The following is a 25,615-nucleotide window of genomic DNA, read 5'->3' on the forward strand; positions in this document are numbered from 1 at the left end:
GTGACCTTCCATGAGGTCGTGGAACTCAATGAGAACTGATGCGGAAGCAAAAGGTCAAAAATATGACAAATAAAAAAATATGGATTCGGGTGCTACCGAGCACACCGCTGGAAAGACAGCGACAAATTAACAAATCTAGACTCAAGAATCACTTGATTCAAAGTCCGGATGAAGAAGATATGAAACTCCAAAGTTTCATATAACCCAACTTTTGGGTTTCAAAACAGTGCGGCAAGGGTAATTGATAAGGGGTAAAATGGTCTTTTTAGATAAAATTGGATGTAACTGAGCATACCAATAGATAGACAAGGAAAAATTAATGAATCTAGACTCAAGAATCATTTGATTCGGAGTCCGGATGAAGAAGATATGAAACGTCAAAGTTTCAAAAAAACCAACCTTTGAGTTTAAAATCAGTGCGGCAAGGGTATTTTATAAAGGGTAAAATAGTCTTTTCAGATAGAATTAGATGCAACCGTGAATACCGTTGGATAGACAAGCAAAAACTAATAAACTTATACTCAAAAATCACTTGATTTGGAGTCAGGACGAAGAAGATATGAAGCCTCAAAGTTTTAAAAAATTAGACTTATTTTCCGGGTAAGAAATCTGGGTCGGAAAGTGTTTTAACAGCAAGTACCAACTAAATTTTTTTCTAGAACCGGGGCTAAAAACGGACCCATAAACGAGTTTTTTTGGAAAAACACGAAGAAGAAACCCCCTTAAAATCACGTTTTCTACCTGACTATGTAGAAGAAACCAAAAAAAATATGATGTAAGGTCCCTAAAATGCCCCTTGAACAGCCTAGGTCAAGATGGACCCAAAAAGTTGCTACAAGCATTTTTTTCCAGAAACAGCCAGAACAGAGAGTAAAAACGGGCTAGTAGATGAATTTTTCTAGAAAAACACAAAGAAAAAACCCCCCTTAAAATCATGTTTTCTATTCAACCATGTTAAAAGAAGGAAATAAAACTGAATTAAAAAGTTTAGAATGCCCCTAAATCAGAGTATGCAACAAAAACGCAAAATGAATTCGTAGGAGGCTCAAAACACAAACGATGAGGTTTTGCCCAGAAACGACTTTGCACGCAAACATAACTTACCTATTTAGATGCGCTACAATGGTCCATGGCTTAAAAATATAGTCGATGCAAAATCCGACCCCCCAACGGGCAAAAAGGCAAAAATGGACTTGGAATGGAAAACATGGAATCCAAAAATGTAAAATAGAGTCAAATGACCATTTGGCCCTTGGCCACACTTCAAACATGATTTATGAGACCCTATGAAAGAATGAGAATGGAATTCTCACACCCGATGCAACCATGGTGAAGCAATGACTTGCGATTTTTCAAAATTTTCACAATATTTGATGAAGTTAAAAAGTACATAGAATACAATATAATGGTCATTGGCCTTCGGCCTCATCTCATACATATCAAATACATTGAAAGGAGTGTAGTTAAGTACACATTACATACATGGAATCAAATATACATATTTTGACATATAAGTCTACAAAATGACATTTCATGCTAACATTTGCATGAAATGGAAACTTGAAAGCTACACGACATCCAAGGAATGCTAGGCGTCACGAACCAAGTCTTCGTACCTGAAATATGCCCCAGTATCATAGGGGTGAGTAATATAAAGCTACTCGTAGGAGATGAGCATGCATCGACCTAGCATTTTACAAATTTATCACCTTAAGGTGAAACATGTTAAAGGGGCTCATGCCACCTAACGTCTATGTCCAAGTGAGACTCGGGGAGCATCCTAAGCTACCTTAGAGTCTAAGCAACAAGAATCATGATATACATACGTGTATGAAATGAATCATGATTGTGATAATCCAAAGAACATGATAAGAAGAGTGCTTGAGCATAGATTAACATGAATTGCATTTTCAATACAATTTAACTAGGTCTAGAGTAATCCATACAACATGACAAAAACATATTTGAATACAAGTTAACAAGAATCACATTATCCATGCAATTCAATAACAAAAGAGCATGTTATACAATGCAATGAGGTTTAAGTTCTCAAAGCCATCAACTTAGAATCTAAAGCACAAAATAATAGTAGTGGTTCATGCCACCTAACGTCTATGTTATAAATGAATCAATAGGATCAATCCTAAGCTTTATTAGAACATCAAAACACGATTTTCAATATCGATACAATTCAACCAACATTGGAACTTCCAATACAACGCATAAAGTACAATTTCACAAAGTTAACATCCTGTAACTTAAAATGGAAGGACAAATAAGAAACAACAAGTTACAACATCATCTAGTTATCAACTTGAAAATGAAATGGGAAATCAAATAAAGTGGATACTCGGACGTCATGCCGGATCAGACAGACAACAAAGTTACTTTAGAGTTACTAGCCCATGGGTAACCTCCCTATGGGCGCACTAGACTATATAGAGGGACTATCCCCCGTACTAGAACCACGTCCTAGCCATTATCAAATATCGACATCCCCAAGTTTCCAAAATCAACAAGTTGTGCAACAATGCATATATCAACAGGAATATGCAAGATAATCAACTATCTACTCAGCACAACCAAATTTGGAAACCTATACAATACATGCTCTAAATCCACAACTAATATGCTAGGATGAATGTCGAATCTTCAGTGTGCGATTCGTTACACGCTATGCATGAATGATGTTAAATATGAAGTGTGCAAATCATTACGCATGATAACAATATATTCAATATTGAAAATATAAGCTCATGAGTTTAAATACAACAACAAGGTAGAACTTTAATTAAATCATGCTAATTTAAATCCCAAGGTTCTAAAACAACTTCAAATAGTCCCAAATTAATACATGCAAGTAAACAAGTCATGATCAATACAAATATCAAGTTAAAACCTTAATTAAGCTACTGGGACCACAAAATAGATTTTAATTAATTCTTTTAATTAAAATCTCTAGATTTTCAAACTTAACCAAATGCTCTCAATTTAACATATCTTAGAGAACATGCCAAGGACTAATGTAATATCACATTACAAGTTTATTTCATTCAATCTACGACTATGTGAATTAAACTTTCACTAAAGTTAAATATAAAACAAAAGTTGTAATTCTCATGTAATAAATCCCAATTTAATACATGTGAACAACCATACCGAAACTTAATTTTCTCGCATGCCACAATACAATTCCAAGTTGTATATCACCATGAGGATTAAATCTTAAACATGGAATTTAATTAAATAAAAAGTTTCAAAACCTAACCGAATATTCTAAATCAAATATATGTGAAGCTATATGGCATGTAAATCAAGAATATCAAGTCAAAATTCAAATAGAGTGAATAGTGCACTCGGGGCAAATTAATTAATTAAATTAATTAATAATTATTAATTTTCAAAACCACCTCCAATTACTTTCAAATTCAACTATGTTGAAGAGCATGTTAAGGACTAATTTAATATGCTAAAACATACTGATTTCAAGCTAGTTAAGGCCATGTGAATTAATCTTTCACCTAAGATAAATATTAAATAAAATCTTTAATACTTATTCAAATGTTCCAATTTTAATACACGACAATGAGCATATCAAGGGGCAATATAAAATCATGCTATATGTTTAAACCAAGTCATGAGCAACCGAAAAAATTAGATCCCGTACAAGAAAAATAAATAATAAAATCTCTAGACTTTATATTTAATCATGCAAACAAGTAGTATAAGCATCACAAGCATGCTATATAACAAGAATTTAAACCTAGAACATCCCCTACCTCAATTTGAAATGAAGACCTCAAATCCCCACTGAAAAAAAAGTGCTCCGAATCTGCCGAAATCGAAGGGTTATGCCGGGGACAACACAATCTACATGAATCCGAAGAAAGCCCCATGAAAATCCAAACTTGACTTCAAAGCCAAACTCAAGAAATTGTCAAAAATGAATTCTAATAAGGAATAATGGTAGAGCACGACGAGGAGAACAACAAATGTTAAGGCCGAAGAATTTCTGCCAAGGAAATCTAGTGGACGAGAAGAAAGAGTGAAGGCAGCCCCTTAGGCTCCCATGGCTGCTAGCCAAGAGGAGGAAGAAGGTATGAAAATCTGATTTTAAAAATTAGGGCAACCTATTTATAGAAATCTCAAAAAGTGCCCCGAAAGGGCCCCGCCGGGTCCGAAAAAGTGGATTTTGAGTAAACGCGCTCAAACGGCAAAACTCCGTGAACAAAAAAGATTTAGAATAAGAAAATATGAATAATGGAAGAAACGGCATCAAAAACTAAGTCCCGAGCAGAAAGTTATGCCCCGAACAAGTTCGGCGGCAACTGGGTCCAGAAACTCTGAAACTGGAGAAAAATGATCAGAACGGAATTCTACGAATTTACAAGTCAACAAAAAGTGAAAATGAATCCCGTACGAGGATCTAGGCTCCAGATGAGACATTTTGTAATAACTTTCGTTAATTGCACAATGGCCCCTACAAAAAAGGTTAACTGCGAAACTGCCCCAGAATGAAAATATCTTTCAAAAGATATTTTCTTAGATTCCCCTGAAATAAAATATCTTCAAAAGATATTTATGAAAAACACCCCAACAAATGAAATTAATTCCAAAGATTTATACATCCATGCCCCTATGGGCACCGGAAGCAACCAGAGTACTTTATTGCAAAAGTAAAGATACGTATTTCGTGGAAACCACTCACGATAAGGATACGTGAAGTCAAAAACCAACTCCGAGCTTGAAAAGTGAGGTTGTGCCAAAAACTGACAAACGAAGATAAGACGAAATATGGAAAATAACAGAATAGGGAAAAGACGAAATAGCGCATAGTGTCCGAAAAACGAAAAATGCGAAAATGACTCGGTCCTCAAAGGAAGTTGTCAATCCACAAGAAAGAGTCTCAGAAACCAATTATGAGCACTCGAGATGACACTAAGCGGCATGAAATAGAGCTCAGAAAAGAAAATTAAACGAAAAAAATTCGTTCGTAAAAGTTCAGGAAAAAAGAAAGGAAGGCAAATGACTGGGTCATTACACTCTCTCTCTCCAAGCGTCGACAAGAACCCAAGGCGGCCGAAGCTTCGTCGACATCCTCCATATTTCCCAGCGGGACTTTTGGCCCAAAAGTGGCCAAAACCGGTTCTTCCTTCTCCATTCTCTCTCGGGTGCCTTCAAAATCATCACCTCCGGTCGCCATCTTTGGCCACGGTGAGGCCGGAATCTTTATTTCATCCCTGAATCTCTCTGTTTCCATCTTCTATTCCATTTTCTTGAATCGGGTATGCCCATTGCTATGTTTATTTTATTTTATTTTTCTTTTCTTTTCTTTTTTAATTTTTACATTGCTCATTTTTATTTCTGTCATTTTTGTTTTATTATTTCTGTTTGTATATATTTTGGTATTGAATCATTGAAAATGAAAGACAAAATTGAAAATCAAAACAAACTAAAAATTTTGAAAACCAAAAAAGATTAAAAAACATAAAATAAAATTTGATTTGGACTTGAAAGTTAAAAAATGGACCTTAGAAATTGTTTGTAGCACTGTCATGAAGAGATTGAGAAGTTTGATGTAGTTTAGAAGGAGAATGCACAAACTTTAAATTGGATTTGTGAATTGTTTGTGGGCGGTGTCCCTTGTTGAATGAGACTGAATGAGATTGATTTGTTGAATTAATTTTGATTTGGTTTTGATTGTTGAAATATGCATGTGTTTGTTGTGCTTCAAAATTTTGGGAAGTCCATTTTTAAGGGGAGACAATGCCGGATTTTCGTAAAATTCTTGAACTTTGATTTTAAAATCTAATAAGGCATGTTGTTGATTTTGGGACTTGAGTTGAAGTTTGAAAAGAATTTTAAAGTTGATTTTGGATTGAAAAGAAAGAAATTTCTAACTTGTTTTCAAAGTTGAGATGTTGATGTTGATTTTGAACTTAAATGGCATTGCAAAGTTTAAATTGTTATGAGCATAGTCCTGACTTGTCTCATTTGTTTGTCTTGAATATGAAATGCATGGATGTGTTCTAAGTTGTCTAACTTGAGTGCAAGCATGACTTGACTTGAATCTGTGCCTTTGAAATTGAAAATAATAAGTCTTGTCTTCAATTCATAAACATGTTTCAAGTGGACCTCTTTGAAAAAACTTTATTGGATTGAGTGCATTATTTTGGTAAAATGATCTTTCATTGTTAAAATACTTTGTGATCACACTTGTTGAGTTTCAAATGTTTAAAAAGGGAAATTTTTTAACTGTGTTTGAAAAATGAGAAGTCGAGTTGCATGATTCCTTCTTTTGTTATTCATTTATTGCATGATTCTTTTCATGAAGCTTTTTTACAATCCAATTGAATGTCTTGACCGCAAAATTTGTAAAAAAATTCCAATTTTGCCCCAAAAGTGTAGAGCAACTCCAAAGTTGACCAAAATGTCCTTGTTTGAGTTGAAGCTTGTTCCATTTGACTCCTTTGCATCCAGTTGCATTTGCTAAGTGCCTTTGAACTTGTTTGTGATATAACTCTTGATTCCTTCCATGCTAGGGCACAAGTTTGATGTCTTTTGACCTTCCTTATCATGGTTCTTAATTTTCTCTTGCAAACTGAGTTGAATTGCCATTCCAACCCAACTATTTGAAGTCAAATGATTCCATTGTTGCTTAATTGACTTTGAAACTTGTCAATTATGATCTCTTTTGAATAATTGTGTGCCCTTTGGAATAATTGCAACATGTTGCTTATATATACACCATTTTGCACACACTTATATCACATTGCCAGTTTTGAGATTTCTATGCATCTTTTGAGCCTATTTTCTTGGATGTAATTTCTAACTAAGTTTGGGGGTGTGTTATGGACTTTTGAGTTTGAAATGTATGATTTGGATGTTGTGTCTATCTTTGGCCTTAGTATTAATTCTTGACCTTACTTAAAGATTTTGAAATGCAATTTGAACCAAGTTAGGACTGTGCTTGCTTGATATTAATGTGCATCTGTTTCCATGCCATTGTCTTGATATCTTGCACTTGTGATCTATTCTTCATGATCGAAGTTCTTTCTGGTCCAGATTTTGACTTCCAAATGGTAAGCTTCTTGTATTCTTAGTTTTTTACCATTCTCTGCTTCATTTAAGCTATAGAGGGGGTCACGTGCCATGAGTGATTATAGGATGTTGATTTTGTTGCATTACAGTACAGGAAATTTCTGTTTCTGGAGTTGTTTATATATGTACATCATTCAGATATATGCTATCTAGTTGCATACCATATCCAGGATTCGTTCTTAAACTTACTTGTCATAACATGCCTTGGATTATAGTGTTTTGCAACTGCACATTTCACTTAGTCTTTGTTACATGACATGCCTATTTCTTGAGTCCTAGGTTGATATTTGCCATCACTATATGCTCTATGTTATACTGCTTACTGTATTTGATCTTCACTGCTGCACTCGTAGACATTCTTGCTTAGGAATTGATACGATATCATCCTAAGGTCTACTTGTCATGTTATTGCAGCATCTACTTGAGTTTTAGGTTTGTGAATGCACGTTGCATCATTTTTGCACATCACAGCCTATACTTGTCCTGTTAATCATCTTTTTGCTCAAAATGTTCCAAATGTGACTTTTCTGCCCTCTATGCCATCATTGCATATCTGATCTGTTTTGTTTAGCTGAGGCATGTAGAATGATGATTCTGAAGCTTTTTTATTCATTTCTTGCACAAGCATGATCTTTTTTGTATATTCTTTGTCCTTATCTGATTCAGACATGCTTTATGTTTTCTTTATCAGTTGCTTACCTTATCCTATACATGTGCACTAATTTATACTTATGTTTTTGCAGATGCAGCGTCGAAGAAAGACTCTTGCTAGGAAACGAGTTCACAAAGTGCCTCAGCCTCCTCCATCCCTAGTGGCAGAGTTTTCCTCTTCAGCTTCTTCATCTTCGGCATCAGTCTAGTCTGAGCCATCTGCCATAGATGCTGAGCATGCTATTATCCGAGAGATCCCCGTTGAGTTTTGCGCCAGTGAGACATGGGAGATCGAGTACAAATTTGATAGAGACCTATTCTCCACCTTAGATCAGACCAAGTGGTCTTATGATGAGCTTGTGAGACGGGGTATTGCTGCTATTATGACTCCAGCAGACACAGTCGTCTACCCCTGGTTTGTAGCTCTATTCTATCAGCACCTCCAGATGGATGAGGATGACAGATTTCTTCTTCATATTACCATTGATGGTCAGGAGATCGATATTTCTCTCCCGACCATAGTTGTTGCCAGTCGTGCCCCTACACTTCTCCATTGGTTGATGACTCTCAGGAGCCTCTTTATCCTACTGCTCCACCTTTCCCACTAAGCTGACCATGGTAGCTACATTATCTCTACATGCTGCATTTGAAGGGCACACCTTTGCAGATAGGGTTGAGATTGATCCCCGATATTGGTTCTTTGATTGAGTGCTACACCTTAATGCATTCCCTCCAGGACATGGCACTCAGAGGCGAGAGGGGATTTTCCAGGCCTTCTATTGGTTATATTAGGGGTATTGGATCTCTATTCCTACACTTATATGGGAGCTGATGCACAAGTTCTAGAAGAACTTGCATCACACGCACAGCACTAGAGCAGAGACCTAGCCTTTACCTTTCAGCCATTTGATTACTCAGCTGCTTCTAGACCACCCGAGGAGATTCCAGAGCCTGATGCAGAGAGAGCGAAATGAGCTTATGACCTGGCCCGATGGAATAAGACTTTCAATTCATACCGTAAGAACAGAGAAAACAGAGATATGAAGAGACTACACGCACAGCAGCAGAGAACATCAGCACAAGTAGCCACAGCAGACGATGCTCTAGAGGATGATACAGCAGATAGATCTCCCCCTAGATAGAGACGTCGCATCACCATTACAGGTTCTACCTCTCATCCCGATGTACCTATTGCATCTCAGCAGACTAACCCTTCACATGCCCCTCCTACGAAGCTGATAGCATATACCAGCACTGATTCTAACTATAGATCAGAGGTAGCTCAGCTGTACACAGACTTCATATCTTTCAGAGCTGATATAACTGGGCATCATGAGGATGTCACGAGGAGGCATGGTGATTTGGTGAGGAAACATGATGATCTGGTAGGGAGACGCGATGATTTAGTTCGGCGATCTGATGAGCTGCGAGCAGATAGCTGCCGTGACAGGTGAGCTTGGCGCACTGCAGACTGACCTTACAGATTCTCTCACTCGCCATAGCACCGAGATGTCTGCCATACTCCAACATATTGTAGACAAGATTACTCCAGATCCTACTGTCTGATTCCACCATTTTCTCTCTCCTACTCATTATCTATCATTGCTACCTGCATTATTCTGACTGAGATATTTCTACACCATTTAGACACTTGCACTAGTTTTGGATATTGTTTGGATATTTCCTAGATATTTGTGGATATTATTGTTTACATTGTACTGATACATTGTTTTCTGGATATCTGATCTTGCATTTATTCTCTATATATGAATTTTTGGATCTTTGATATCAGTTTTGGATATTCTAAGCTTACACTGCTATATGCCATGATTTTGCCCAGTTCTCAGTTTCACTTCTCATTGATATCATTGATGCATATGCTTTAATAGTTGCTAGTGTGACCATTTTCATATACGCTTTCGGAATCTAAGTTTGGGGGTGCGCCTTCCAAAGTTAAGCTTCCGTTGCCGGGTCCCTTTTGCTTCACCCTTTTGGTATACTCTTTCCATTATCTATTACTTCTTTGTACATTGAGGACAATGCACAGATAAGTTTGGGGGTATATTTGCATACTTTACATATCGCACTTACTTTTTATGCATATGGTATGATTTGAGAGTCTTGGGTTATAATTTTGATCTTTTAAGGACCATGATACTTAGAATTTAAAAATTACTTACCTTGAGAGTCCAATACTCCTTGCATGCCTTGTGGATGCCATTTAGGAGAAAAAATTTCAAAAAATTGATATCTTTCTTACATTTGTGGTCCACATTATTTTGATTTTGTGATTCTTTTGAGATTCACTCTAGGAACTTACACTAGCACAGGCGCACACTAGCATTCATTTGTAGGGTACATGCTTTGTTGACTATTGATTTGGTTATATCTCAATTGAACTAGTAGTGCATTGAAAGCTTTCATTTCGATAAAGGCGGATAACAAACCCTTTTCATTGAGTAGCCAAGATTCTAGCCTCATCAAGCACTGAATTTCTCGCACCAAAAGGTGAAGGGCCCAAACTCTAAGTTAAAAAAAAAAAAAAAAAAAAAATTGTAAAGGCAAATAAAAATAAATAAATTAATTAATTAAAAAGTGAGGATTTCTCCCAAAAGGTGAGAAGTAGGAAATGATTAGATGGAGGATGTTTTGATTTGTAACCTAGTCGATTTGAGCTTGTAAGTCCTTAGGGGTGTTTTAACACCTAATGCCCTAAAGCTGTCCAGTTTTGGAGTCATTGACCTAATGCTCAACCTCATGGATTGCTAGAAAGCTTAATAGATTAACACATTTCACTATGTTTCCATCTTTGATCCTTAGGATTAGAAAAAATAAATAAATAAATAAATAAATTCGAGTGAATAGAATAAGCGCACCTAGATGAATAAAGTTTTAATAAAAGGTCCACTCTTTGTTTTGATGATCGGTACTAGATTTGTGTGCTAGTTTAAGGGTAAGGATGTGATTAGTTCTTTAGTTGGCTTAGATAGCAACATATTTGATGCCGGTCCACTTAAAAAGGATTCTTGAGTCGTTTTGATTTGCATGATCATTGTCATGATGTGTGGAGGACCTTGCTTGCTTACTTGATATTGAGATTTTGGGAGTTTGTTTGGAAAGGGTTGAAAAATTGCATACTTAAGGTAGTTTTCTCCCAATGCTTGTTTTGTATATTGGTGCCTCTCTTATGAGAAAGAGCTCAATGTTTATGGGTATCATTTCTGGAAACCCTCACGAGACTTCACTCGTCCACTAGGGGTAACCTAAGGGTTTAAAAGGCTTATTGTATATGCTAAATGCAATCGTGTTCCCTACGACAGTGGCACTATCTTTTTGTTGCTTTCTAGTTCATAATTACTCAGTTGCTCATTTCTTTGTTTTCCTTGTAGTTCATTGCTAGGGACTAGCAATATCTAAGTTTGGGGGTGTGATGAGTGCTCAAATGTGACGCATTTAGCACCTAAGCTAGGGTATTTTAGTCCATTCATCTATCTTGCTTTCTTGTCTTAGTTACTTATTTGTGTTTTTGCCTATTTCAGGTCAATAAAGTTCAAAGAGGCTAACAAAAGCCATTTAGCTCAATTTTGAAGCTAAGAAGCAAAGTTGGAAATAAGCCAAGAAAATGCACCAAAGGAGCTTTGATCGATCGAAGGGAAGTCTCAATCAATCGAAGAGGTCAACAATCGATCGAAATGAAGGTGGTGCCAGCTCAGCTAATTGGATAAAGCCTGGAAGATATTTTCGAGCCACATCAGCTTCGATTGATCGAAGTTAAACGTTAAATCGATCGAGAATCTTCGATCGATCGAAATGCTTGCTAGCAGTGAGCTGTCTAATTCCCGAGCGCGCCGATATCTACCTAACTTGTGTAGCTATGAATTTCCTCCAATCATAGGCTGTAATTCTGACTTGGTCCTTACTTAAAAGAGTATATAATTGAATTGTTGAACATTATTGTATGATATTAAGATAGATAGATATTACCAATTATAGAAAAAAAATATATATTCCTCTCTCTAGAACTAGTGGTTTTTAAGGAAGAAAGCAAGGATGAAGATGATAATGCCAACCTCCAAGCTAACCCTCGAGGGTTCCATTTCCATTACAATAAGTGACTAAATCTTTCTCTTGGGGCTAGAGATAGCCCCTAGGCTTGCTTTTCAAACATAGCTTTATTTTTGGGGATTTTAGTTGTAATAGATGTTTTGACCATGAATAAATATAGATCTTGTGATTTTTACTTAATTTATATGGATTAATGCTTTCAATTGATCATTTGGCTCTACTCATATGTCTATGTATGCTAGAATTGATGTTCATGTTTTTGTCTCTAGATTTAAAGAAATTGATACATGTCTATGTGTGTTGATGATGTTAATTTAGTGATGGTTAAGGCATGGTGCTTAATGGAACACTCTTATGATTTATTTGATGGTTCACACTTGTTTCTTGATGGATTGTATCACATTTCTAGTTTAATTAGTTTAATTTCATATCTTTAGCCTAGTTGTGGTGTAATTGTTTTAATTTTTTAGGTAGGTGAACAATCCATTCTTGTTTCTTGATGTTCCATACTTGTGAATGCAAAAAGTGCATGTCTCTAGATATTTGTGTGTTCTTTAATTGTGATTTAATTGAATGGAGATTGGTCTCATTTGATAGGTTGTGCTATTCATGAAAATTGGCTAAACAATCTATACTTATTTGCCATCTATGCTTAGTTTCAATTTTTTTCACACACTCACAAGTTACAATTTAAATTTCCCTATTAATGTACAATTGCTAATGTTTGATGAAATGAAGCTTAGTGGTGACTCTAAGCCCCAAGACCTTTCTTTCATTTATCTTTCCTCTATTTTCTAGATTGCCTTTTACTTGCATTAATTTTAATTGCATTGTAATTTAATTAATCAATCACCAACAATCTTTGATCATTTAACCTACTAATCCGACATTAATTTCCAAGCACAAGTATAACTCATTTCCCTTGGGATGATCCCTACTCACCCTAACTATATTTATAGTTAGAAGTGGTAGTGACAATCTAAATTTAAAACTTGGCTATACTACACACTTTGTTGCAAATTTGGTGCACCCGCGACACCACACCAGATAACTGTTACTAGTTAGACTTCCTGAGGGTTCATCTTGTATGCACTCTGCCTTGTGCATTTGGCTTTGGAGTTGGAGTGGGATTGAACTATACCTTGGGCAACACATAGTTGGAGAATTCTCCTTTAGCTATCATCATCTCCACCTGCCTTCTAAGATTCCTGCACTCGTTCGTCTAATGGCCAAAATCACAATGAAAGGCACAGTGCTTGGAATGGTCTCTCTACTTGATCGATTGTCTTATAGGCTGTGGTGGTGTGAACATGGTCTTGTTGTCTTGATAAAGCTTGGCCAAGGAGGATCTAAATGGTGTGATGGCTTCATCTTCCTTCTGACGCTTTAGTGGTCTCCATAGGGCCTGCGGCATTTGGCTCGGTAATTTCTGCCCTTTGATCTTATCATGTGAACGGTTCTCGACGGTGATCATAGTTGCCTCATAGTGGCCTGAGGCACCCGCATGGCCTCTTCCTCCTTCATTTGTATGTAGCCTTGTGCTTTTTACCCCACATCTCCCAATTTTTTAGGTTTTTTGTGCACCAAAACACCATGAAATAGAGTGCCATGAATGAGAGCCAGCTTGAAAGCTTTAACTGCCACTCGCTGATCACATCCTTTGACCATGCTCAGCTCGAGGTTATATCTCGTGGGGAAAGCCTGCAGCCTCTCCCCCTTGTGCTACCTCATAGTGAACAGGCTAGACACGCTCTTTTGGATCTGCTGATTGCCAAAATACTACGTCATGAACACCTCACATAATCAACAAAAACCTCCAATGCACCCCCTCGACAAGTGCTTGAACCACTTAATAGTTGGTCCGGTCAAACTTACTGGAAATACTCAGCACATTAGGGCATCATCATCACTGTCCAAGGCCATCTTCAGCTGGATATTATAAACGTGATCCATTGGGTCTGTTGAGTTGTCGAACGACGTAAATGGTGGGATAATGAACTTTATCGGCTTGGGTGCCTTTAACAATTCCTCAGTGAATAGCGAGTCAACTATATCAACGGAGTCCTTGGCGGCCATGTCTTCTGTGTGAGATATATTTTGTAATTGGCTAAATTTTGATGTCAAAACAAGTCCGATCAAGTTATATTTTTTTGGTTCGAAGATCAGATGTGGATTTGATCAAAGAAGTTCAAATGGTCATGGTTTACTACACTCTGAAATGATGAGAACAATGCTTTAAGAAGGTATATGAGTGAGTGAGAACACTTAAGAAGTTTTAGAAGGTTGAAGGAAATAGAGAATTCTTTTATATGCATTGGGAACCGGTAAAAAGATACTTGTACCAGTAGCTAACTAAGTTCAAAGAAGAATTAGTCACTGCCAGTGTTGATTCGATAGCCAAAGGCTGAACCGACCGGTAACCAAAGTGCGTCGGAATTGCTACTGAACTTCTTGAACCAGTAGCCACAACATTGTAAGGGTTCAAGGGATCCTAAATAGTTTGGAAACTTTCCTTTCTTTCTCTGTTTGATTCCTTTTTGGACTAGACTTCTTTCCAAGTCCTATGCACGAAATTTTTCATATTTTCTGAGGGATTAGGACATTCTAAACTCTATATAAACCCTAATAGTCTTCTAGGTTTATTCATGGCTTTAAAGAACATCAATTCTATATTTTGAAAAAGCCTTTAGAGAGAGAAAATTCAGGAAATTTGGAGCTACTTTGAAGATTCAGAGATTCCAAAGAAAAATCAGGATTTATGTCTTCTACATCAAGTTTAGATATTGAAGAATAGAAGTAAAAGCGATCACACTTTAAAAGGGTCAAAGCATTCGAGTGTCGTTTGATCTACCTACTACTCTTCTACAAAAATCAAGCATAAGCCTAAGGTCAAGTTGTTGTTGGACGGGACGTCGCAAAGACATAGGATTGTCAGCTATTGGTGTTTGGTAGAACGATAAGGTGTGAGTCAGAGTCAAAGTTCAGTGTACTTTGTTTCGAACATAATGGATCAGTTTACTTTGGACTGCATAGTCCGTGAGGTTTTTCCCATGCAAATAGTTGGCCTATTTTACCAACTGGGGTTTCCTCGCTAAAAATCCTGGTGCAATCTCTCTAACTCTACTTGCTTTACTTTTTAGTATTTATATTTGTGATTGTGGATGGTTAATTGATCATATAATTTAATCAATCATAAATGGAGTAAGTTGGTCTATATAATAATCATATCTATGTCATTAAAGGAGTTTATCACAATTAAAATCAACTAATAGCTTCTGCACCCCGCGTTAACACTGTTTTCACATTTTGGTGTTGGTGTTTTCAAATCCTTTAGTCGTACATCCACCTTTCGCTAAACATGTGTTCGGATATCTGACTTTGACATTTCTTCGAATGTCTGGTGTGTGCCTGACCTTTAAGCAATCATTTTGCTAGTGTTTTCCTGATCAATTGGTTGGTCACTAGGTCTGCCATTAAACTCTATGTCATGGTGGATGGACCCAACGCGGTCATTCTGAGGGTCGACCTCATTCACTACCGCTTGATTCACCAGTATGGTTGGAGCGTGGGTTGGAGAACGTAGATGAGGCTCCAACCCACGCTCCAATCACAGAAGCTCTACGTTCTCTCTGCGTAAAATCTCCACGACCTCTGCGTTCTCCTTACGCAGGTTCAAAATCAGTTGCAAGAGATCCTCTTGTCGATCGTTCCAGCCAAACTCTTGATGCTGTGTGCCCTCTTCGCCAATCATTGTCCCGGAATGTAGTTGTGTCATCAATTGGATCGGAAAACTATTAGAAAATTACTCATCAGTTTCTCACAGATGGCGCCAGATGAAGGTGCAAGAAGCTGATCTCTTTATTAGGAAACTAATTTATTACACTTCAATCAATACACCTTTACATTCTCTCTCTCCTTCTATTTATAAAGGTGTACACTTTGCCCTAAAATCCCTTATGTAGTTTCTAAATCTAGAAACAATATGGGCTTGGTCCTTTCTAAACGAGTTTGGTCCCTTCTTGGGTGGATCCATCACTTAAAACAGGCCCTAAGTGAGAACGAATGTGTTGGGGAGTCTCTGGGCTTCTTTCTCAGATGGTGGGCCGGGCCGAATTTGCCCAGCGAAATATTATGCCCCTTCAAATATGTATCGACAATTGTAAATCTTTCAATTTATTTTGGAAATTCTTTAAATTTATATTATTTTATTTTATTTATAATTGTAAATTCTCATTGTATATGTATTGTGAATGTAGCAAAGTAATATTATAGTACTATAAAGAATTTTAGAGAAAGAAAAAAGGATGATAAAGAGAAAATTTTAGAGAGAGTGGGAGAGAGAAAGGATTTGGAATCGTGTTAGAGAATTTTAGAGATGAAGAAGAGGTATATTGAAGTCAAATAAAGAATGTAAAAGTATGTCTCTTATATAATGGGTGAAACATAGGTCAAAATGGCTGACCCATATTTAACCCATTTTACCCCCCATAAAAATGGGTTGAATATGGGTCACCTATTTTGACTTATATTTTAAAATGGTTCACCCATATCCATTTTAAAACGGGCGAATATGGGTGGGTTGGTGGGTCGTGACCTGTTTTGCCACCCCTACTCTGTATACCGATGTACTCAAGTGTGTTACTTATTACTTAATGTTTTAACGAGGGCGAAGTAATGATTTCAATTTAGGGGGGGCATGACGAGCCCCTTTCTAAGTGATAGAAAATTGACTTTTTAATGCGAGAGGTCGCTTCGCAAGGTCAAAATATGAATGTGGTTTATGAAGCCTTTTTAGTCAAATTTACATTTATAAAAACTACTACTACAACTAATGAAGCATAACGAGTAGGGATCGTCCACAGGGATTATATGTATTGGAATTCAACTTTGACTCTAGCGTATCAAAAGATTGCAAAGGAGGGTTAGTAATTTGATTACACTAAGATGCAATTAATTAAAATGTAAGTAAAGTACTATAGGGATTTAAGAGATATGAAGAGAGGTCTTAGGGTGTTGGAATCACCACAAAACTCATGTAATTAACTACTTGCTTTCCATTAATGGGGAATACATTATTGCAATCTAGATATGGCCACAAACATAAACACAATTTTTATGTAAAAGTGTGAACTATCTAATGCAAGAGTAATTTGTCTACCTAACCAATAAGTAAACTAAGTGTAAAACAACCCACCAAGACAAAGGCATAATCCATCAATTAATTAACAAATATATCTAATGAGAGCACACATCAATCTAGAGAATCATGGAATTTGCAATAATAAGTGTGGAGTACCAAATCAAGAATAGATTGTCTACCTACCTATAAATATGAATTAAATTATAGAAAAACCCATCAAGTGTAAGCAAAATCCATCAAATTAATTTACAAACCCATTCAATGAAAACCATGGTTAGCCATCACTAAATCATTAATTAATCAGACATAGACATGCAACCAATATAAAGAATATAGTGTAGAGATCAATTCTCGAATAATCACACATAAGACAACATGTAATTAAAATAGAGAATCACTAGAAATAATTAAATCAACAATCACAAGACTAAGCACTAATCACAACAATATATAAAAATCCCCAAACATAGAAATACAATGGTTTAGATTACACAAGACTTAGGGCTCATCCAAGCCCTAAGTAAAGATCCTAGCCAATCATGGAGAAGGTGGATGTGGTCATGAAACTCTCAAGGGCAAGCTCCAAACATAGCTCTATCTTCTTCTTCTTCTTCTTCTTCTTCTTCTTCTTCTTCTTCTTCTTTGAAGCTCAAGAGATAGAGAGTATGTGGATCTAGAGATGTGTTCTTGAGATATGCCTCCACTTCCCTCTTTTCTTCTAATCTTAATATCTAACTTTCTAGAGAGAGAAACTACAACAATATAGAAATTACAATGTAAAAATATCAATCTCCCTATAAAAATGGTTCAATCCCTCTTATATACAAGGCTTTTAGAGCCCAAAAATGTAAGAAGTCGGCCCTAGGATCTCCCCTTTCAAGCATGGCCTGAGTTGATTCCAAATAAGCTTTAGATATGCTTTTTTATAACTTCTGCGAACAGTTCGATCGATCCAACCAACAGTGTGATCATTCAGAGCTATGGTGTGATCGTTCAAAGTTGGTTTGATCATTCAGAGATATGATCGTTCATGGTTCGATCATTCACACGATCGTTCCAACTAGGCAGTTTTCAGTATCAGCCTCATTTTGCTCCAACTTCTCACCAAGATTTAGTTTGACTCCAAAAAGGTCTTAATGGACCGAAATTAGTCCGTTTGAACCTTATTGACCTAAAAATAGACGGAAACATAAATTAGTACTAAAACGGGAAAATAAGATAGAATAAGGTCTTAGAACATTCAAGATTAAGGGGTTTAAATGCGCACTTTTCAGCGCTTATTAGGGCATAGTGTACAAAATAAAATATAAAATAAAAAATGAAGAATTTTAAAAAGTAGAAGAAAAAGGAAGACACAGAAAAAGAAAAAGGAAACAAGAATGACATAGCTTTGAAAGGAGTGATTTAGAGGTTGATTGAAGCAAAAAAGTTTTACTTTTTTAGGGAAATTAAAGGAGTTTACGGAAAGAAAGAGGAAAAAAAGAAAAAAGTTAGGAGACAATTTTAGAAACTAAACTAATTTTAGGGGGTCATATTATACAAATTTGGTGCAATTAATAGAAAGTTGAATTATTCATCTTGTAAAAGGATAGTCGGTAAATCACTAATACTCCATGAATGCTCCGACCTCTTCAAAGTGTGATCGATTCCTTCTTTTTTTCAAACTCATAGTTAAAGTTGAATGGACAACTTTTCTATGACGTACCGGTATCAATGGATCTTCAGTTCTTAAGAACTCTGATCAGAAGGGAAACACTCATCCTAAATCATTCATGTGTATGGTATGTCTGCTCTCAATATATAAAATAGAACACTGTTGAAAATCTCTCAAAGGCTTTCTAGGGTTTTCAAAACTTGATCTTAAAACCAGTAATGATTTTTGAGATAAAACGAATATATATAGAGATGTTTAGAGAGAACTAAAAAGGTTTGAAATTTTTGGCGATTTCGTGCAAAAATTTGTCTCTAAAACCTCATAAAAAAAATTAAAAAAAAAAGAAGTCGAATTGAACAAGAAAAACAATTTCCTCTTCTGTATCAAGAAAGGTCAAACCCGTTCAGTTGCAAACTCAATCGGTCAACTGGTTAAGTTCAAAGTTGAACTGGTTGTACTTTTACAGAGCGCAAAATTAAACCTGTTTTAAGCTTCATTACTCAAAGCACTCTCATTCCGACTCAAAATATACATGCGTAATGTGTACCCTCACTTCCAAACTTGCATAAATGATTTTCTGGTTGATCCAGAGTAGGCTTACGTACATATGTAGTTCTTATTTCAACATCGAAACTCAAAAGTGACCAAAATATTGCAACTTGATCAGAGAGAATAAAAAATGCTAATTACAAAAGTTATACTTCACATTTGTCACTCTCGTCATGGGATAGGAAAACCAGAGCCATTGTGGTGGATGGATAGAGAAATGGAGTGAGCTCCTGATTACAAATAGGCGGTAGACTCGTTCATTTTCTGTTCGTTTTGTTGGCTTCAAAGCCCTTTACTGTTATTATTCTTTTGGGCCCTAAGCAGGCTGAGCCATTTCTTTATTGGGCTTTGTACTGTCTTATACAAAATCTATAAAATTCTTTGAATTTTGAAAAATAAAAAATAAATTTCAAGGTTAAGAGGAGGTTTGAGATTAATTTTGAAAAATCATGTCATGTCCAACTTTTGTCATAGCTATTGGGCCCTATGAATTAATGAAATAAGACAATTTGAATAAAAACGGATCTGCCTCACTCATGTAAAAAATGAAAAATGAGCATCAAGTTTTCAAATCATAAAATTTTCAGTCTATTTTAGGGATTATTACATACAAATGGTGTTAATGATCCATATTTATCATTTAGTATAGTCAAAGTCACATAGTTTTACAAAAATGAAGTTGATCAAAATGCTAACGTGGATATGGAAAAACACTGTTCATACTCCAAAATATATCACTTTTATGCACTTAGATACCACTTTTTGAGCACATAACTATCAATTTTTGTGCACGCATGTACCCATTTTTTGTTTTTTGCAACACAAAAGTGGTACTTGATGACAAAAGGTGATACTTGTGTGCACAAAAAGTAATACATATGTACCTAAAAGTATTACTTTTTAGCGAATGAACAATATTTTTTCATATTCAAGTCATCATTTTGGTCAACTACATTTTTTCGAAACTACAAAATTTTAACTCAATCAAATGATTAATATAAGTCATTAAGAACATTTATATATAATAATCCCTTTATTTTATTTTAACAACGCAATTCTGGGTCCATTGAAATAGCAACATTGCCTGTTTGAAATAGCTTTTAGCAGTTGCTTCGATAAGTGATAACTGCCATTTGAACCCAAAAAATGCACACACACTATAAATATATCTACAAAATATAAGTGCTATTTTTTTGTACTGTGAAGGAAACGGGAATATATAATCATTGTAAGCTGAACTCATTTTTTATTTTATTTTTTTTTTTTCGGAAGGTTTTAAAAAGGGGTGCAATTTGTAAGCTTAAATCTCCAGGAGATTATATGTATTACTTCATATTACAAAAAAAAAAAAAAAAACAGTATAGTATGTATTATTCAATTGTATTGTCATCAGAACCAAGGCTAAGCTAGCTCTATATATATTTATATATATATATATATATATATATGAGGGCACCTAAGAACGAAAGTACTAAAACATGGTTTATTAATTAGCTGGAAATGCAAAGCACAACGTCAAACAAATATAGCTCCTGCCCGCCTAAGCATTGGGACTAGGGAACCCTCGACATGACCGCTAGTGACCTCATTAACTCCTCCCACCAGTTCACTACCAATGAACACTACCGGCACAGTATCGTAACCGAGCCTCAGTAGAGCCTTTTCCATTTCTCGGCCTTTCTGTATTTGATTGAGGTCAGGAATGGCTGGGTTGGAGCCAAAGTTGTTCCTAAAGAAGGTTATGATAGAGTCGGACATGCAGCAAGAGCTCTTAGTGAACATCACTAGAGGCTTTTGAGACACCATTGTTGTAACCTCCTTGTACACACAAATTTTGTAATCTGCAAATAAAAAATAAAATTGAAAACAAATAGAATATTTTATTAATTTATAAAGATGGAGTATAATCCTCTGTAATAATCTTTACAAAAAATAAAGTCCTCTGATTCGATCTCCTTTTTGGTTGGTTGGATCGAAGGGCTGCACGAACTTGATCTTGAATTACCGTGAAATTTGGATGCAGAACAGCACGATTTGATGTGCTTGTTGTTCTTCGTCTTCAGAGAGGATTTGTTGAATTTGGTGAAGAATAGCACGACTTTGGATGTGCTTGGTGTTCTTCACCTTCAGGTTTGTCCTCTGGATTTCTGATTCTCTCAATTTCTGGACCTTTTGGATTTTTAAGTCTTTTGATTTTTGGACTCTGAATTTGTGTCCCTTCCTTCTTCCTCCAGGCCTCTATTTATAAGCTTCTTGGGTTGATAGGATGATAACACGTGTCATCTCCTAATAAGGATAAAATTATAACTAAGTCGGACCGGTTATATTTTGATAATTATCCTTTAAAACAATTATTCCAAATATATTTTATTATGAATAATTATCTGTTTATTTAACCATCTGGGTTAGACTAATTAAATAATTTAAGTGGATCAAGCTTGGGCCAATTAAATAACTTAATTAAACATTAGACCCATATTTAATGGATCCATTTGTCAAAACCAAAACCCACTAAAATTTTAGTGTCTACAAATTGCCTCCACTTCGAGTCCCAAGTTTGACAGGACATGTTTCCTTTTTCAAATGGGAGTTGAAATATCCAACTTTTTCTCTTTTTCTTTTCTTTTTTTTTTTTTTTTTTTTTTTTTTTTTTTTTTTTTTTCAGCTTTGGATGGTAAGATTTCCTCTTTTGCTTTTCTATCTAACTTTGGATTTGAAATTTACTTTCCTATTTGAACTGAATTATACAAATCCCAGTACGAACAGGAGATATTGTGTTGCCTATATATACCACCAATATTATAGGTTTTGCCATTAATTATAAAGTCTCTGAAGACTTGTTAGATTGCGGTCTTTACTTGAATAATCGGTATGATATTATTTTTTCTTTTCTTTGTTTTTATTTTTATTTTTATTTCTTTCTCCCCTTCCTTTTTTTTTTTCTTTCTTTTTTCTCGTTTTTTTTCACACAATTTTTTTTTTCTCTTCTTTTTTTTTTTTTTTACGCAATTTTTTTCCTCTGTTTTTTCACTTAATTTTTTTCTCCTCTCTTTTTTTTCTTTGCTTTTTTTTTTTTTTTTGCCCCCTCTTTTTTCTCATGCTTCTTTTTTTTTTTTTTTTTTTTTTTTTTTTCCACATTTTTTTTTGCACTTTTTTTTTCACGCGTCCTTTTTTTTCTCTCTCCTTTTTTTCACACTTTTTTTTTTTTTCCCAACGCACTTTTTTTTTTTTTTTTTTTTCATCGCTCCTTTTTTTTTTTCACCGTTTTTTTTTTTCATTGATCCTTTTTTTTCACCTCTTTTTTTTTTTTTTTTTTTTTTTTTTTTTTTTTTTTTTTTTTAAGGCCTTGATTGGGTAGCAACTTGATTTTGCCAGCCATAGTAGAAATTTAAATCCTCCTTCTAGACAACACCGATCGAGTTTCAAATTTGTTTGTTGTTTTATCATGGTGGTATTCAAGTGTTTTATGAAGTAAAAGATGTAATGGCCCGGTCATTTTCTTTCTTTTCTTTTTTCGGTAATTTTTTTTTTCGTCTTTTTTCCTATGTCGTCTTTTTCTCTTTTATCATTTTTCCTAGCATAACTTCACTTTTTGTGCTCGGATTTGATTCCAGCTTTGTGTACATCCATGATATTTAATTTTCACGATATTTACATTTTTATTTTTGTAGAAAAGCATACTAGATGCTTACTTTTCTTGTAAAGGGCATGGATGCATAACTTCTTGTAATTATTCGTAACTTTTGAGGTTTTAGTGTAATTAAATAAAATAATTATTTTTCGTCTTAAGGACTATTTTGCAATTTAATTTGGAAGATATTTTCAAAAAAGACCTTTTTACAATTTTCGAAAAATGTGACAAGTGCCACATTCTCATGGTGCCACTTGTTGGAATTAGGTGGGGAGATTTCGGAGCATGATCTTATGACACATGGAGGGTGGAGATTCACCCATTTGTTGGCCCAGGATAGGAGCACTTGTTGGCATGGATGGTTGACAAGTGTAGGCTCAATGTTAAGTCTTGGAAGTTTACTTAAGATGATGACAAGTGTAGGTCCACAATTGGTCTTGCATTGTGTGTGTGTGTGAGGTAATGCAAGAGCACCTAGTGAGTGGAGAATCCCACCACATTTAGTTAGGGTTTATGCCTTTATTTCATTTCACCACTTTCCTCTCAAGAACCTTAACTTAGCCACCATGGAAGGAAAAGCTTGACTCAAGGCTTTGACTTCATTTTTGACTTCCTTCCACTCACCTTAGACTTATAAGCTTGGAATACTTTATCTTTCTCTCACTCTCCTCTATAAAACCCTAGTTTGGTTTTTCATTTTAAGCTTGGTTGCTTTGGATTATAGAGATACAATTCTCTATTGAGGTAGGGGTGGTTTTATGTTTATCCTCTTTAGATTTTATATATATTGGAGCTTAATATATATTGATTACATGCCTTTAAAATTCTTGTATTTGCATGTAAATAGAGATTTTATATGTTTGACTTAGGATTTGTGGATTAACGCATGTATATGACTATTAAATTGTATAGGTAGGTCATTATTTAATGATTTGCCTAATACTTGTGATTTCATTGAGGGTTTATTATGAATATCTTGAAATTGCACTTATGTTGTTAAGAAATTGAGATTTCATTGAAAGTCTAGTATGAAGATCTTGCATGTAGCACTTGAAATTACTTGTACGTAAATTACTATATTGAATGATTAGTAATTATGACCTACATTAATATTAAATTCATATGGCATAATGTGTAGTATCATTAGCTTGTCACTTTAGACATGAAACCTTAGGGCATGGTTTGTGTGGTCTATGTGGTTTCACCTTACTTGTGCTTGGTAGGTAGTTTCATACATTGAGATTATATAAATGTCATGGACTTGTTGATTTTTGGAAGCTTGTAAGGATATGAAATGTTGATGACTAGGGTTTGGCTTTAGTACGGAGGGTAAGAATTCTCCGTAGTCATAGTGCGCACTAGGTTGTACCTTGTGGGTCGTAATTACCCGAAATAACTTGTACAGTCGCATGACCACATATCCTAGTCTTTCCATTATTTGATTTCGCATTACTTTCCAAGTTTTAAATCATGGATTTCTTATAGCTTGTGATTTGATAATCTTAGTTTTAATATGGTTAGTGTACTTGTTTATGTATACTTGGATGCTACGTGTTTATCGTTTCAAACGTTTGTATAGCTTGAGATAATCCCTTCGAGTACTATGGGAACATAGACATTAGGTGGAATGCACCTTTGTGATACTCTATATTTGGTTCACATTATACATGAACTATAGGGTATGCGCATGCACCACATCCTACGAGTAACTTGATTACTCACCCTAATTGTTTGGGTTATTTTGCAGGTAAAGAAACTTTGATTTGGGATGCATCACATCCCTAAGTTGCCTTGATACCTTGAAGTATTTTGTTATATTTTTTAAAACAAGCAAGTCTTAGCATGTAGTATAATTTTGGTATAAAATGTTATTTTTGCCTTGAAATATGTAATGTGTACTTAAGTACACTTTTTTATACTTGTTTTATATGTATAACATGAGGCCAAAGGCCATTAACTTGATGTTCGCAAGCATGCACTAAAATTTCAAGTATTGCAAATATAGCCTATTGTGAAAATTAGAGGTTTGACATGTTAAAAATTATAATTAGGTTGCAATGAGGCCGTAGGCCATTGTAGCGCATTTACTACATCATTTTACGTTTGCGTGCATATTCACATCTCACAAAACTCTTAAGTTTTGACTTTTGAACTTATTATGGATAAATTATGGATTTTTATAAAAAAAGTTCATGCACTGGAGTAGGTTTTAAGTTCCCTTTTGTTTTAGCATGTTAGGGATGCTCTTTTGAGGCTAAGGAATGTTTTTGAGCATGTATGGATCATATAGGATGGATGCACAACCTTAGGATTGGACCGAGGACCTTTTTCCTAGCATTGCAGTAGCTTTTCGAGGAGTTTCGGTCAACCGATGGCTTTTGGGAACTTCATTGCACAGTAAATCATTATTTCCAGTTGTCTTTTTCACTGTTTAGGGCTATTTCGGTCGACCGATGGCCTATTTCGGTAGACCGATGGCTTATGTCGGTCTACCGAAGTGTCCCACTCTTAAAAATCAGGTTTTTGAAACATTTCTGCCAGTTTCGGTCATCCGAAACTTTATTTCGGTGGACCAAAATAGCCCCTATACACAGCTGCCTTCAGTTTTGTATCAAATACTGTAGTTTCGACTTCAAATGGCCATAACTTCTTTGTTTCTAACCTAAATGGGGTGATTCTTGAGCCTAAACCCAAGGATTTTGAGTCATATTTCCAATGATACCAATCCTATTCTCAGATTCAAATCACAGTGGGAGTTGTTCAGGTTTTAGTGAGAGGGTATCAGTTTTCGCTTAAACCAGGAAAGGGCGTTTTGTGGGATTTT

At 35.5% G+C, this 25,615-nt stretch overlaps 1 protein-coding gene across 1 annotated transcript in view; it reads right to left on the reverse strand.

Moving 5' to 3' along the window:
* Positions 1-20,286: 20,286 nt before the first annotated feature.
* Positions 20,287-25,615, reverse strand: part of LOC132294793 (monothiol glutaredoxin-S2-like) — a 56,829-nt gene continuing 51,500 nt past the window's right edge. Inside the window, exon 2 of the mRNA XM_059792785.1 lies at positions 20,287-20,886. Coding sequence (XP_059648768.1) covers positions 20,676-20,886 — 211 coding nt within the window. The 3' untranslated portion in view covers positions 20,287-20,675. The remainder of the gene's footprint in view (positions 20,887-25,615) is intronic.

This window comes from Cornus florida, unplaced genomic scaffold (assembly GCF_030987335.1).
Source record: "Cornus florida cultivar Cherokee Brave unplaced genomic scaffold, ASM3098733v1 CherokeeBrave_3.0.0_Hap2_Chr01, whole genome shotgun sequence".
NCBI lineage: Eukaryota > Viridiplantae > Streptophyta > Magnoliopsida > Cornales > Cornaceae > Cornus > Cornus florida.